This window comes from Pempheris klunzingeri, chromosome 17, assembly GCF_042242105.1.
Source record: "Pempheris klunzingeri isolate RE-2024b chromosome 17, fPemKlu1.hap1, whole genome shotgun sequence".
NCBI classification, from domain to species: domain Eukaryota; kingdom Metazoa; phylum Chordata; class Actinopteri; order Acropomatiformes; family Pempheridae; genus Pempheris; species Pempheris klunzingeri.
This window is the reverse complement of record NC_092028.1, coordinates 13194885-13209557: the sequence shown is the minus strand read 5'-3', so window position 1 is coordinate 13209557 and position 14673 is coordinate 13194885. Positions and strand designations below refer to the sequence as shown.

The window sequence follows — 14673 nt, the reverse complement described above, 5'->3', positions numbered from 1 at the left end:
CCAGGAAGTACCTTCCTATTGTACTGTACTGTAATGTGATGTCTTTTTTTTTTACAGACAATTCAGTTGTTCAATAACTAATATCAGCTAACAACACTAACAAGAAAAATGGAGACACACGTGTAACATGTGATAGATGTCCAGTTTTCACCAGGGAAAACGTTCAAAAGTTTGAGAAGCAGCAGATGAGAACGATAAGCCCAGAGAGGAGGAAAAATACTTACTCATCCACACTTTGTTTTATCCAGTGATGAGCAACACCAATGCGCAGTTGTGGTTTCACACTGAAAACCGCCACGTGTTAAATGACTTAAAGTGCAGCTTTCATCAGATGAGACGGGAGCAGGTCACACTACAGGTCAAGGGTCATAGTTCAAAGTTCAGATATTCATTAAAACCATTAGCTAGAAGTCACCCCAGGATGAAAAAGGTGGCACAGAGCCAAGTCTTTGCTGTGTGAACAGGTCAGACGATGTTATTGCCGTCACAGTACACATTCCTGGTCAGTTCAAGATTTTATAAAGCCTTTTTCTTGGTGGTGAAGCAGTTTTTTTTAGTTTTTCACTTGCCTTACAGATGACTGATGGTACCAGACTAGCTTGTGCTCTTTCGTCCCTCTACTGCAGAGCTGGTGCTGCCTTTCTTGCTTTGTGCCGGCAACTTGCTCATCCTGTCCTTCAGGCCCTTGAGGTTGTAGAGCTTGCTAAAAGTGAAGCTAAATGGAGCCCTTCCTTCTTCCAGGCAGTGCTCTTTCCGTGCTGATGCCGTCTGGCTCTCAGAATACGGAGGGAGCTGCAGCTGGATGTTTGAGTGTGTGTGGAGAAAAGAGGGCTGGGGTTTTGGGTAAGGATGTTGGCTCGGTGACTGTCCAGCTCTCACCTTGCCCTGCGCTGTAGGAGGCCGACGAGAAAGGAGACTCTGCTGGCTGTGGGAGTCTTCAGTGTGCCTCCGCCCAGCTGTCACTGGAGGAGGTGGCCTGGACGGCAGTCTGCGAGGAGATGAGGCGTTAACAGAAACCTGCAGACTATCGCGGGGCACCTTGCTTTCTGCCTGGTTCAGCTGGCGGCTTCCCCCAGGACGAGCCCCCGAAGGCTGGGTGGTTAAGAGGGGTCTGGATGGTCTGGAGGGGGAGGACGCTTCACTGTCTTGCTGCTGTTCAGAGAAGAGAAGAGAAGAGAAGAGAATGGACATTAGAAGAAATGTATAATGTATGTATAATGAGGTATCGATACATTTGGGGTTTATATAACAACCAAATTCTCATATTGTATTCTAATAGTGTGCTTGAAACTTAGCTACAACATAGTGAAACAACTTTTCGCTCGCAAATGCAGTGCTAAGTGACATGCAAGCTTTGATGAAAATGGAAAAGAGAGGTCCTTGGGCGTAAATGTGAGATCTATTTTATTGTCACTCTTATTAATATTACATGGCAGACCTGAGTTAAAACATGCCAACAACACCTCACTGACTTGAACAGACTATTGCTAGATAAAAAGCGTACTCTCTCAGGTCATCGGTGAATGACTTAAACTACACCAATAAATGTGAAACTATCAATCTTTTACAGATTCATTAATATTGCATCAGCGTGAACCCGCCTGGTGCTTCATTAAAAGTGTGTCACTTAAGTTCACACAGTCTCCTTGTTCAATAATGAACAGATGTCGTGCGTTTCGACTTAGTGATGCTCTGCTGGTGCATACTCAAAAGACCTAGACACACACACACACACGAACAGAGCTGGTGAGCTTGCATAGTACACTGCAAGATAGATAGATAGATAGATAGATTGATTGATCTAATCTTCAGAAATTTTACCACGTCAGAACTAACTCTTTCACTTCATCAAGTAATACGTTCTCACATCTTAATTTTTAAGTGTTATGGGTCGCAGTTTTAAAAATACTGAATGGTGAAACTAACTAACTTCTAACTTTCACCTAATCTAACGCCAATAAGAAGGATAAAACACTTCCTTTTTGTTTAACTACCTTCACTCCTACATTTTATGACAGACAGTTGTGATGACGAACAGCATGTCCCCTCAAAAAATCTGCAAAATGAGTGGATAGTTAAAAAGTACAAATGATTCTGTTTAGATTAACCTGCGAGTTGGCTTTAAAAGTTATTTTTGTGTGATGAGGAGAATTGGGTTGAATATAAAGATGGAAACACCTTACAGTCAATACCTTCTGTCCCTCAGGCTCCCTGCTTGACTGGGGCCTCTCCACACCACTGGGTCCCAATGTCGCCCTGCCCACTTCCTTCACTTTGTCTGGTCTCTCACCCTCAAGGGCCACCTTCTTTAGTTTCAGGTCACCTGTGGACCATCGCTTTGGCTCTGCTTCCTCATTGATTAATTCTCCTGGAGTCACTCCTCCATAGACCAATCTCTCTGATTGGTTTAGCTCCTTCTTTCTCTTAGGGGCTTGGGATTGGGCTTCCTTGGTTTTTTCTACTGTCTCTGTTGAATCTTTGCCTTGTTTAAAATGGCCTGTGGTTCTCTTAGCTTCCTTGCTGCCTCCCCCGTCTGTCCCATGAGGATCTCCCTCTGTCTTCCTTTGTGCCACACTTGGTTTCCTCCCCTTTTCATCCCCTTCTCTCCCACTTTCTTCATTTACAGTCTCCTCGCCCATTGAGGAGACACTAGCAGGCCCAGACAAACTCTGCGTGTCACTGCTGGAGGTATTCCTGTCTGTAGTGCCTGATTTAGCAGCAACAGCATTATAATCCATGCATGTAGGACTAATGGTGATGGTTGTGACATTAGAAGGATTTGGGTATGTGAAGCTAACATATTCCTCTGTGGTGCCATGGTTGCGATAAGCTGCTTGGTCAAAAACCAGCTCGTGGAAAGAAGAGTCGCCACATTCATAATACTCCTCTGAGGTGGTGGAGAGAGATGAGATGTATCCGTCACTGATGTCGGATGTCGGAGTTCGAAATTCTGGAGTGTGTGAACGTGGATCCGGTGTGTGTGTTTGTGAGTCCGGGGTGGGCGTGTGCGGAAGAAACCCGTCTGGAGTTGGAGTGCGAATTAGAGCTGCGAGTGACCACGCTTCTCTCTCAGGCGTCGGCGTACGCAAGTCTGGCACGTGTGTGTCGGTTACTTGCAGGCGCAGGGATTTTTCAGGTGTCTGTTTGCTTCCCTGTGCTTTTGGAAGTAGTTCCTGAAGGCTGCTGTGTGTGTTGTGTTTTGCAGAACTCTGCATACCCACTGTGCAGCGTGCTGGTGTGAAACTCGGACTACCTTGCTGACTGTCTGCAGCGGGTGTGTGTGTGCCATCAACAGGATGGTCTTGGGATATGTGTAAGTTGTGTGAGGCAGAAACAGGAGGGCGTGTTGAAGCTTTTAAGGAATCCGCAGTTTCTAATACCCCAATATCCTGTGGAGTCAAGTCACAAGTCACATTCGTACTTTTTTCATGTGGCGCTTCAGCACACTCACAGCCTATTTGGACTCTTTCCGCGGCCTTGGTCTCCCTATGTGCTGTGGCTATGCAGTCCATCTGTGGGGTTAATTTGCAGCCTGTTGACGTCAAAGTTTTGGGCTCAGCATCTTTCGGAATTATTTCTTGAATATTCACACTCTCCTCCTTTGCTCCATCAGTGATCAAAACATATGACTGGGCTTCTATGTTGGCTCCAGACGCCAACTGCATTCCTGCTCTGTCATCACGCAGACCAACGTCCTCATTCTTTGTCTCTTGAGGAGTCCCAGTCTGTATTTGCTGTGGAGCTTCTCCAATATTTATTGTGTTTTCTGCATCTTTTTGCTCTCCTGTTTTGCCTCCACTGTTGTTATGCAGCTCCTGGACAGTCTCAGGCCCTTTTTCTGGCAATTTCTGCACTGCGGTTGCAACAGCTGCGTCACTGAAGGGCACCACTCGTGCCCCTGCGCTGGTTTCAGGCCTCCTGATGACGCTGAACTCCGGCATCTTCTGCCCATCGCTGGTGACATTACTGCCGTCTTTGATAACCAGCTGGATAGTACGAGGTTTAGGGACGGGGGGAGTTGAGGTCAAAGATGAGTGTGCTGAGGAAGAAGGGAGGGGAGCATTGAGAGTTGTAAAGGAGGAGGTAAGAGGAAGAAGGGAAGAGGAAGGGCTGGTGGAGGACAAAGGAGCACTCGTAGTCGTGCTTGTAGCGACGGAGACATGGATACTTTCGGAGCATATGGTAGAGGAAGAGGAGGAGGACACTTGGCTGTTCACAGTTGGAGTCTGGATGTTTTGAGGCTGTGTGTGAACAGCCTGTGTGTGTGCATCTGTGTGTAGCACCGCTGTCTTTGTTGTGTGTTGCTTTGTGTTCGAGTCAGTGGGATCACGCGGGTGTGAGGTTTGCGTACTGTTTGACTCTACGATGTGTGTGCTGTGCACAACAGCACTTTTTGTGTTTAAACTAGTTTCTGCCTCTTTTTGAGTGTTTGATCCGGGGAAGGAGTCAGGCTTAGGATTGTTTGTGGTGACAGGTTGTGTAGTGTGTGAAGACCTCCCAGTATTAGGAGGGGATGCTTTGCTGCTGGATTTGGGAGGTGTGTATGCATTGAGGTGAGGTGTGGTGTTGAGGGCAGCATCCTGGTTGAAAAGAGTGTTTGATTTCAGTTTATTCTCAGTGCTGAGAGTCTTAGTAGAGGGTTTGTTGGATTCACACTTTGGCCCGAATGCAGTGTATTTCTGTTCAGGAGCCTCTGCTTTACTTTTGCTGTAATCAGGCCCTGCATTGAGTTGTACTGCCTGAGTTCTGTCGACCGCTGACTCTTCAGTCTTGGTTTTAGCTTGTGGTGTTTGACGTTTATTGATCTCCTCACATTTAGCAGTAAACTGTCTGGGCTTAACGACCTCTGGCAGGGTTGCCTTAGGCATACTTAATGGGCTGCTAAACCTGATCGCTTGGCTGGTTTCAAACATCTCAGATCTCTGTAGATGGACTGGAGTTGGTTTGCTGGAATCCCGAATGTTAATGAATCCAATTACATCACTGGGGGGGTCAGGCTCCGGCCAGGTGGGCAGGTATGACATCAAGCACGCTTTCTCTAGATTGGTGAGTCCGGGGTGGATGGGAGGAGGCTCCTGTATGGCTGCTTTGCAAGCCCTCCCTCGCCTCCTCTTCTTGGTTTCTGGGACCTCTGGGGTCTTGGAGTTCTCTGGACTTTGGGTCTCTTTAGGACTGTTGTTGCCAGTGGAAGCGGTGGAGCTGGGGTTGCCTAAATTGAGCAGGGCATATTTGGGGTTGTACAGTTTCCTTGCAATTGCAGCAGAGGGAGGGGCCACCGAGGTCGGCTGTGGGAGGGGCTCTGGTTCAGGTGCAGGCCCCATGGGGACCTTCCGGAGGTCAGCTGAGCTCGAGCTCCCGTAGAGTGTGCGAAACAACTTGTCAAAGGCATCCACTGCCTGGCCTGTAACCACGGTAATGAGACTTTTGTCCAGCCGTGATGACATCCAAGTGAAACTACAGAACACAGAGCAAAAACAAAGTTAAACTACTTTTAAGTCCACCAAAAAATTACAAAACAAACATCTTTTCATTGAAAATACACATTGACTAAGTACACAGCAGTAACTGAAACGTGCAGACACCTGGGGCTAGCTCACCCGATGTGGTACAGTCGCAAATTAACAGACAAAAGTATATGAATCATTGTCCAGTTACTCAGGAACTGAACTTTGCATGCGTTTATTTCGCGTGTTCAATGGATACATTTACAACCTGTTTGTCGAGTATGTAAAGAATGCTAGCGAACGCTAATTGACACGGTGCATTCTTTATTCTTATCTCTTTATGCCGCACTCATAGAAACAAAAACAGGTGGAGCACGCAGAGATAATCTGTTTTCATTGTCGCTCTCTTTATCCGTTTCTCACATTCTCACCGACACGCACATGTATACAGACTCACACGTGTACACAAGTGCACACACAGACAGTAAAGTGCACTGACCTGTACGAACCAGACACGGCTTTGTCTCCATCAATGAACATGAATCTGTGCGCCATTTGCCCTCTGACCTTAGTGGAGGACCGAGTGTAGAACTCTGCTCCCCCTGTGCAGCGAACACGAAGGTGCTGTAACACACACACACACACACACACACACACACACACACACACACACAGTATGGATGTCACATCTCCTGATTCAGAGCTAGCTTTATATTATGTGACCTGTGTGACATAGGGTTGTAAAACAATGACAGAGATGACTTTATCTTTTACTTCCATTTAACTAATATTAGTAACATCTAGTATCAAGCACATAATGAAAAAAGTAATTTTTATGATTTTATGAGGTCCTTTTTCAGTATATATTGACTTATTTATGGTCAAGGTATGTGTACATAAAATGAAAAAGGCGGGAATACTCCACAGACCTGTGTACAGTCTTACCAGCACCATCCTCTAACTACTGTAATGTGATTAAATTCTTAAAGAAAGCATACTCACATTAACAACTATGAAGCACATATAGACAGATAACATTTAAGTCACACATACAAATCAAATGATTTTTTTTTGTGGGCACATCTAACTGTATCAGGTATTAATCAGCTGTAGTCTTTAAGTGACCCACAACTGTTTGTTTGACAGATGAGCACATTTCAATAAAAACCCTGTGGATGGACATAGACAGCAGGAGCAACAATCTACCACTTGACACCCTTGATTTAAGTAACTAACCCACAATTTCAAAGTGCTAAACAGTTACACAGAACACTTCCAAAGTACTGTGATTAACTCTTACACAACCAACATCACTGACATGGATTCTTATTTGATCTCCGTCTTGTCTTTACTTGATCTGAGCACCACATTTGACGCCAAGAACCACACCATTCTCAAAGAATTTCTTCACCATCTTTGCTGGAACATTTCCATTTTGTTCATCGCTGTCTGAAAAGACCAGCATATAAACTGTAAAAAATACTTCTGTATCAGACTGTGGCGGATTAAAATCTGGAGATCAATTCTCTGCTCACTTAACATCAATGTTTTGTTTGGCTGCTTTTTAAAAATGGCTCCATAAACCTTGATTGCAATCTCATGCAGTTAAGAATTAAGTGAGTATGACTTTTTTGCATTGTGCACATGCAAACACAGCCACTCTGACAGGTAATGAGTGGCAGTGCTAACATTTAACTAACATTCATGATAATAGGTGGGTGGTACAGTATATGGTGTTGTAGTCATAAAAGACTGTAAATACGTTTCAGATAAGAGATTACACATAAAAGGTACCTCAAGCTCAACACTTTCTCTATCAAGTCTTTCTCAGTTCTCTCACTCTGACTCACATCTTGTTTTTGGTTGGGTAAATTAACTTGTTCAAAGTAGCATATTGAGTAAGCGCTAGCAAGCTCATGAGCAACATCCTCACTAAATCTGGAAATGCTATTTAATGATATGTGTATAAATGTGTTTCGGTAAAGATCTTCAACCACAATAAAACACATCTTTACATCTGTGGGGGTCATGGTGTATCTTCCTCAAGCTTGGGTCCTGTACCAGAGGTCTGGGACGTTGAAGGTTCTGTGCAGCATCTTAGCTGGTCCTAGGACTGCACTCTTCAGGACAGAGACCTCTGATGTTGTACTTGGAATCTGCTGGAGCCACTCTCCCAGTTTGTGGGACACAGTCCCCAATGCTCTGATCACCACTGTTGCCTTTACTCCCTGCATCTTTTTCTAGCTCATCTTTCACAGACCTTGATATTTTTCAAGTTTCTTGTGTTTCTTCAACACGTTTCTATCGCTCTGGATTGCTACATCTATTACCACTGCCTTCTTCTGCTGTATATATATATATACTACTTGTCCCTATTTATATGTCTACCCTATTTATATCAATGAGGGTAGGCATCTCTCTGTATGATGCAATACAGTTTAACAGCACCACAAACTAGATCCTTCGAAATGACCATACAGTTGAATCTGCATCTCTCTAAAACAACTTCAACAAAAACTGACCCCTCATGAAGGGAGGATATATTGTAAGTTATATTAGACTGTATTACTTTTATCTAGGTGTACCTAATAAACTGGCAAATGAGTGCATATAAGTAGGCTACTGGTATATATAATTACCACTGATGTGGTACACTGTTGAGTAGTAGTTGTCCAGCTATTTCTGAGCTGTTTGACTTGCCCTTAACATCATTATTTTGACTATTGCGTTTAAGACCATCTCAACAAGACACAACTTCACAAGCCATGTCTGTCTGAAAGCAGTAGGTTTTTTCTGTCTAAGCTTGTCTAAAAAGCACTTATTTTCCTCCCTTCTTTGGTCCCTCCCTTAACTTTCTCTATCCCTTGGTACATTCCTTTGGTTATCTGATTAGATCAAATCAGCAAATTGCATTTGCGGGTGCGTGTTCAGGTTTAAACGGTGGATAATGAGTGCTTAAGCTGTTCTAAAGAATTTTACCTGAAAATGCCAACACCAAACCAGCTTTAACCGCACACTGTGGATTTGTTCATTTCACAGAAACACTCTCAGTCCATCTCTGACAGGCTGAAGGGTCGCCATAAAACCGAAAAAGAAAAAGTGCAAAAAGAATCTGGCACCTCTTTGCAAAGTCACCTGCTCCTCCTCCCATTTTATTTATCTACTCCTCCACCTACCTACCCACACCCTCCCTCACAACTTACAGTAAAAACTCAAGCTGTTCTCAAGCTGTCACACCTGTCTTCAACTCCTCCTGCCTATCAGCATGTCAGTCAGCAGCCCGACTCGGCTGCCCCGCAGACATTTGGGTTAAAATTAAGGATGGCTTTGACTGTATTTCTGCAACATTTCTCAGGTGTACCATGCCTGAGTGCTGGTGATGCACCTGTGCTTCTGCTGGTTGCATGTAAACTAAAATCCTGCTCAAAGCTTCCAGTGACAACAGATCCACACTGACACTCAATGTTTTCTTTAGGCAGAGCCACTCTGCTATCAAGTGTTTGACTAATTTAAATGTAGGGCAACAGCTGTATCACTGCAGGCAGGGTTGCACTCTGTACTGGGATTCGGGGCCAAAAACACATGATCGAGACATCCCAAGGAATTCTGTTTCCAAAAGCAGGCAGTTGCCATGAGATTAAAACTGCTGCAGAGCCAAAACAGCCTCCTCAGGCATTTGTTAGGTGTAACAGTTTGTTTCTAAAGCATCAACTGCCACATGAGAATGCTACATTTCTTGCGGTTTTGCCAATAATTCAGGTGCATGCGTGTGTCTATCCAAACATCTCCTAAATTTGCCTTTCTGCATCTTCAGTGTCACTTCTGCCTGCCAAATACTGACCTACACCTCAACAGTGAGTATTAGCATGAAAGTAAAAAGTCTGACTTCCACCGACCAAACTCTGCACTGTTAGAAGCTAACCATAAAACACATATCACCTTTTTGCATTGGCCGACTTGAGTAAATTAATGAAGGTGTGGTGACTTGACAGTTTGATCAAAACATTTATGTCAAGTACTGAAGACACCATTATGTTTTTCCTGGAACTCACTTGTGCGTGTCCCGGAATGACTGAAATGTGTTTTATAGCACGTTTTTCATGGCAGACAGCCAATTATGTATTAAAACACAACAAGGCAAGAGATTCATCTTTGATACGGTGCCAGCTGTAAGTGTTTGTGGTTCTCTGGATCTTTGATTGCTTGACTTTCTGTCAAAGGAACATTTGTACTTGTTTTGTTCTACAATAATAACTTACATAAGTATTTCAATCTCAAAATGACATTTCCACATTTCTCAACCCCCCCAAAGATTTACTCTCCATTGGTGAAACATTCACATCCTTACACGGTTGATAGTGAACTTTCATTTTCTGTCCACTTATTCTGACTCAATAGTGCCTTTGTGGAGCCTAATGTAGAAAAGCTGATGCTGGTTGGTCAGACATTGTGGTCTAGAGCAAAATATCTGAACGAGTGTTTTAACCATCAAGTTACAATTTTCACAAATACAAAGGAAACAAAAATCTAATTAGAAAATTGTCATGGACTTTACTGAGCACATGCTGACTCCTCAAATAAATAAAGATGTTTTTTTGTATTTGTTTTAACTTTAAGTACAACTACACTTGCTCTTTAATACATCAGACTGCTGTGCAAAATGTTGAAGTGAGTATAACTGGCTCACCTTGAGGTGTCCGGCATGCATGTTGGCCCTCTGACACATGGAAAGGAAATGAGGTAGTGTTGTGTGTTCCAACAGGATGTAGACAGAGACCTTCCTCTTGAAACCAGCATCTAGCAAATCTCTAAAGATGTCGACATCAGTGAAAACATCCATCACCACTGCTATTACCTGGGGACAAACACACATGACCTACATAACACACGGGAACAACTCATGCGCAAATTCATACATAGTTTATGCGCGCAAATGAGTAAAAGCACACTTTTTGTTAAAACTGCAGGGGGATCAGGCCTCAGGCTAAAAAGTCACTGTGGGTATATTGCAAACATGACACAGTGTTTGCTGCCAAAACTAATACGATTCATGTTGCTCCTCAGGTTTGAGTAAAATATAATCACACAAGTTTTCATGTACAAAGAAATATTGTGAAGACAACAATTAGAGGAAGGATCTCCCAGCTCTCTGGTTCCCCACTTATATTACCCGTAAGCTTCCTCTTTTTTCTGTCAGAAGCTCCTCAGGAAAATGTACATATGATGTTTCAGTCTAATAGCACTGAGAAGAGCTTCAAAGAAATTAAACATGTCAGAAACGTATGCCTTCAGACGAGTCAGCTGCAGCAGACAGCAAACTCCTACAAATGCACCCAGGCAACAGCACACACACACACACACACACACACACACACACACTGCAAATGCAAATACCCAACATAGCACACATGCTCCCGTGTTGCTGGCACAGTCACAGCGTGCGGCACTTCTTATCCCTGATAAAGCAGCTTAATCAGGTTGCACTTTACTCTTCATTGTCTCTCTCGGTTGGCAGTCTGTACTCTGACCTGTTGCCTTCTGGTGGTAACATTATGGCAACAGTGGAATTAATCTTTTAAATCAGTATAGCAGGTCACAGAAATAAGGGGCAGCCAAATCTTCCAATTCAGAAGCCAGTGGGCAACTGAAGAAGATTTTGATGTAATTTTTTTTTTTAAATGACTGGAAACCAACACCCCAGAATTTAACTGACAGATTGCAACACAGGACAGCATATAGTCAAATATGGACTACATATATGTATACATACAGACAATATAGGTTTTATGCAACCAGACAGTATAATATTATATTTCTTTCAAGCATTTCAAATAAGGCCAAACATCCTCATCTGCTTATACTATATATGTTTAACTGGAGGTTATTTCTTGGCTTTGCGTGCTTTATGTGAACTTTATGGCTTGAACAGAGGACATTGCTGACACACATCACCACCTCAGTGTATGGCCTATAAACATACCTTTTGCGCCTGCGCAATCATTTTTCTGACAATCTCCTTGATGTGTGCATGACCGTCCAGGGGTGGCTGCGAGTACACGGTAGTGCGCGTCACCCCCCGGTAAGAGTCGCAGTCCGGCCAGCCCAGGTCCATCTCCGGGATGGACGTGTCCGACAGGTCGGGCCAGTAGTGCAGAGACAGCGGGGGCTCGTCCTCCTCGGCCTTCCCCGGGAAGGAGCGCTCCGAGCCCGGGTCATTGGGCTCCACCGCCCCGGCGAGGGTGTCCAGCTCCGGGTCTGACAGGAAGCCCCGCAGGCCGCGAGCCTCCAGGAACTTAAAAAACGCCTCGCGGCCATCCCGGAGGAAAGCCTCCAGCGCGAGCCGCTGGTCCTCACAGTACAGGAACTCCGGTTTGGACTCGGTCGTCCGCGGGTTCACGTGGTTATCGTCCAGACACTGTATCTGGGACAGAGCCATGCCTCGACACTCAGCAAGACACAAGACGAACTTTAGAAACCCGCCAAGTCTCACGGGACAGTTCCCCTCCTAAACTTCTGCAGGCTTTGGGCAAAGGAAGCAGCTTAAAGGCGTTTTAATTCCCCCTCTGTGGTTCAAACAGCTGAGCAGTTCAGCTCCGGACTTGTTGCTCAAACCCTCATGTTGTCTCGTGCCTCGGGTTGACTTGTAATTCCTCTGAGCGGCCATGACGCGTCAACACTCAGACATTGTCATCCCCGTGTCTAACTTGGAAAGAGTTGAAACCGGCCAGAGAGACAGAGTGTGTGAGAGGGAGTGACATCCTGCAGACGGTAACGCCCGACAGGTGTGTCCCAGACGGGCAAAACACACACACACACACACACACACACACACACACACACACACACACAGAAACATGCACACCTTTGCCACGTGACCTGCAGGACTTCCCAGCTGTGTGTGTGTGTGTGTGTGTGTGTGTGTGTGTGTGTGTGCGCTTTTGGAGTGAGAAATAGAGATGTGTGAAAAGACAAGATCACCCCCTCTTTGCAAATCCCCATTAAATCATTAGCTGCCAGTCGTCCATGCAGATAGCTGACACATCAACTGTAAAAAAAAAACCATCAGCAGATCTTACAAAACGGTGTGGCGCTGAGTTACCTGCTCAGTCATGTTTCCTAATTCCTGTCAGGATGGGAGAGCCCCAAACTGTGTTTTCAAAAGGTCAAAATAAAGCACATAATGACTTCTCAGAAAGGCACAAAGATCGAGAGGAAACACTAGCTGGAGGAACTGAACACACATTTTCCCTTTTTATCTTCTTTAAAGTAAGAAAATATAGTGATTCAAACCAAAAACTACACGTTCTCCTGTTCATGACTGGCTTTTGAACTCTTTAGCATGAGTTGGATATGTTGTAGGAACCTCAGTTAAGAGCTTCAGGTAAATCCCTAAACTTAATTTGAACTTAAAATGTATTATTGTTAAATTTATGAAAGGAACAAGTCTTCACAAGAACACCAGCCAAATCAAACACTCTGTAGCCTCAAGGTTCGAAAACATATTTTAAAAGCCTCGTTTGAGCCTTGAATAATAACTACAAATTTTTGGTTTGAAAGGACTTGTAGTTTCAAAAAGTTTTGGAATTGGTTCAGTGCATCACCTCAGCCAGCAGCCGAGAGCATGAGGCAAAATGGGCTACAATGGCTGCAATGTAATCCTTTAAGGCCCCTGATCAAAGTACTTCCACTAAAATTGTTTGTTTTTGCCACTGACAGGCTCGATATGTTAATATAAGTGTCTGACAACATTACAGAAAGGATCCCCACGGAGATAGACCTAAAATTTCCCCTTTGTTTAACCAGAAACAGCTGTCGTATCGTGCAATTCTAACCCACCGGACTTGATTGACAAAAACAGGAATTTTACCTTGCAGAACACAGGAGTGGGTGGTCGACTGCAGCCTCAATCGGTTAGATTATTTGGGTTATTGTGCGTTACCCAAACATTATGTTGCATCTGAACTAATCCTTTAAAACACCAAAGTCATACAATAACACAAATAGACTAACTGATCAAGGTAGCGGTAGAACAGCTACTCACCTGTAAAATTACTGTTTTTGTCAGTGGAGTCTGGTGTCTTTGAACCAAGCATTATAATGGATATTTCTGGTTACTCAAAAAGGATCTTGCTGGTCGATGTCTTTAGGGATCCTTTCTGTAACGTTGTCAGACACTTCAAATAACAATCTGAGACTGTCAGCGGCAAAAACAAGCACTTTCAGCGGACATGCTTAGATTAGGCGCAATTGCCCCCAAGGATTACATTGCAGCTCATTCGCCAGCAGTATCTGGCTGCCTGGGGAGGTGAACTACTACTACTACTGGTCTACTGGACCACTTTCAAACATTTTTGTACCTACCAGTCACTTTGAACCCAAAATATGTAAATATAGGTCTCAGGTTACAAATACCTGAGTTATCCTTTAACCCTTGTATGGTGTTTGGGTTTGTGGGACCCGATTTCATCCGTTTTCATGTTCTTTATCAAAAGAAAAATTATACGATAATTTTTTCAAACTCAGACTCATCAATATGAGCCAAGGCCAATGAGTCTGAGTTTGAAAAAATAATTAATAGAATCATTTTTCTCTTGATTAAAAAATGAACACGGGTCCCACAGACCCGAACGCCATACAAGAGTTAAATTGTTGTAGTTAAATGACACACTTGATTATCACTAGATTACAGTCACATGATGCAGTCTGGTTTGATCTCTGCAATTGTGTGTAATCTAATTACATGTTTTTTGCTCTGGAAGACAGAGGGAGAAATATAACATGACTGCTACTTTGCAGTAGGGATAGCCTGCTGCTCACTGTAACGTATTTATCAGTCAGTACATGTGCTTTCATTCGGTTATTTATTTAGTGCTGATCTGTTGTCTGCCTAACAGGAAAAGGGAAAAAGAAAAAACAATAGGAAAGAGGTTGGACCTTACAGAAAGTGTTTGTTGCACTCGTGAAGTTCAAGAACACAACTGTGCAAACTCTACTTGTTTGCAAAAGTCTCAGGTTTTGTGTTTCTACTACTGCTGTGCCATGTTAAAGGGAGAGGATAGGCTAACCCAGCTCTAATGAAATAATTAGAATGCAAATCTCTGTTTTATCTGAATATACATCAATGTCATGAGGAATTTAGCATGATGGGTGTGGACTGACTGTGTTCAGTCTGACATACATACGCTGCATTGGCACTGTGCTCTCTGTCTGTCTGTCTCTGTGTCAGTGC

The 14673-nt window shown here is 43.9% G+C and overlaps 2 protein-coding genes across 2 annotated transcripts; both read right to left on the bottom strand.

Annotated features, from left to right (window-relative positions):
* Positions 1–255: 255 nt before the first annotated feature.
* LOC139216965 (uncharacterized) lies at positions 256–3402 on the bottom strand. Its single transcript, XM_070848217.1, has 2 exons — positions 2235–3402; positions 256–1149 (listed from the first exon to the last, which is right to left on the bottom strand). The coding sequence occupies exons 1-2, from the start codon at positions 3213–3215 to the stop codon at positions 595–597; spliced, it is 1536 nt and encodes a 511-aa protein (XP_070704318.1). The 5' UTR covers positions 3216–3402; the 3' UTR covers positions 256–594.
* Positions 3403–4002: 600 nt separating this feature from the next.
* LOC139216340 (protein FAM83G-like) lies at positions 4003–11943 on the bottom strand. The gene is made up of 5 exons (XM_070847433.1): positions 11425–11943; positions 10132–10299; positions 5944–6068; positions 4518–5454; positions 4003–4143 (listed from the first exon to the last, which is right to left on the bottom strand). The coding sequence occupies exons 1-5, from the start codon at positions 11878–11880 to the stop codon at positions 4003–4005; spliced, it is 1827 nt and encodes a 608-aa protein (XP_070703534.1). The 5' UTR covers positions 11881–11943.
* Positions 11944–14673: the final 2730 nt, after the last annotated feature.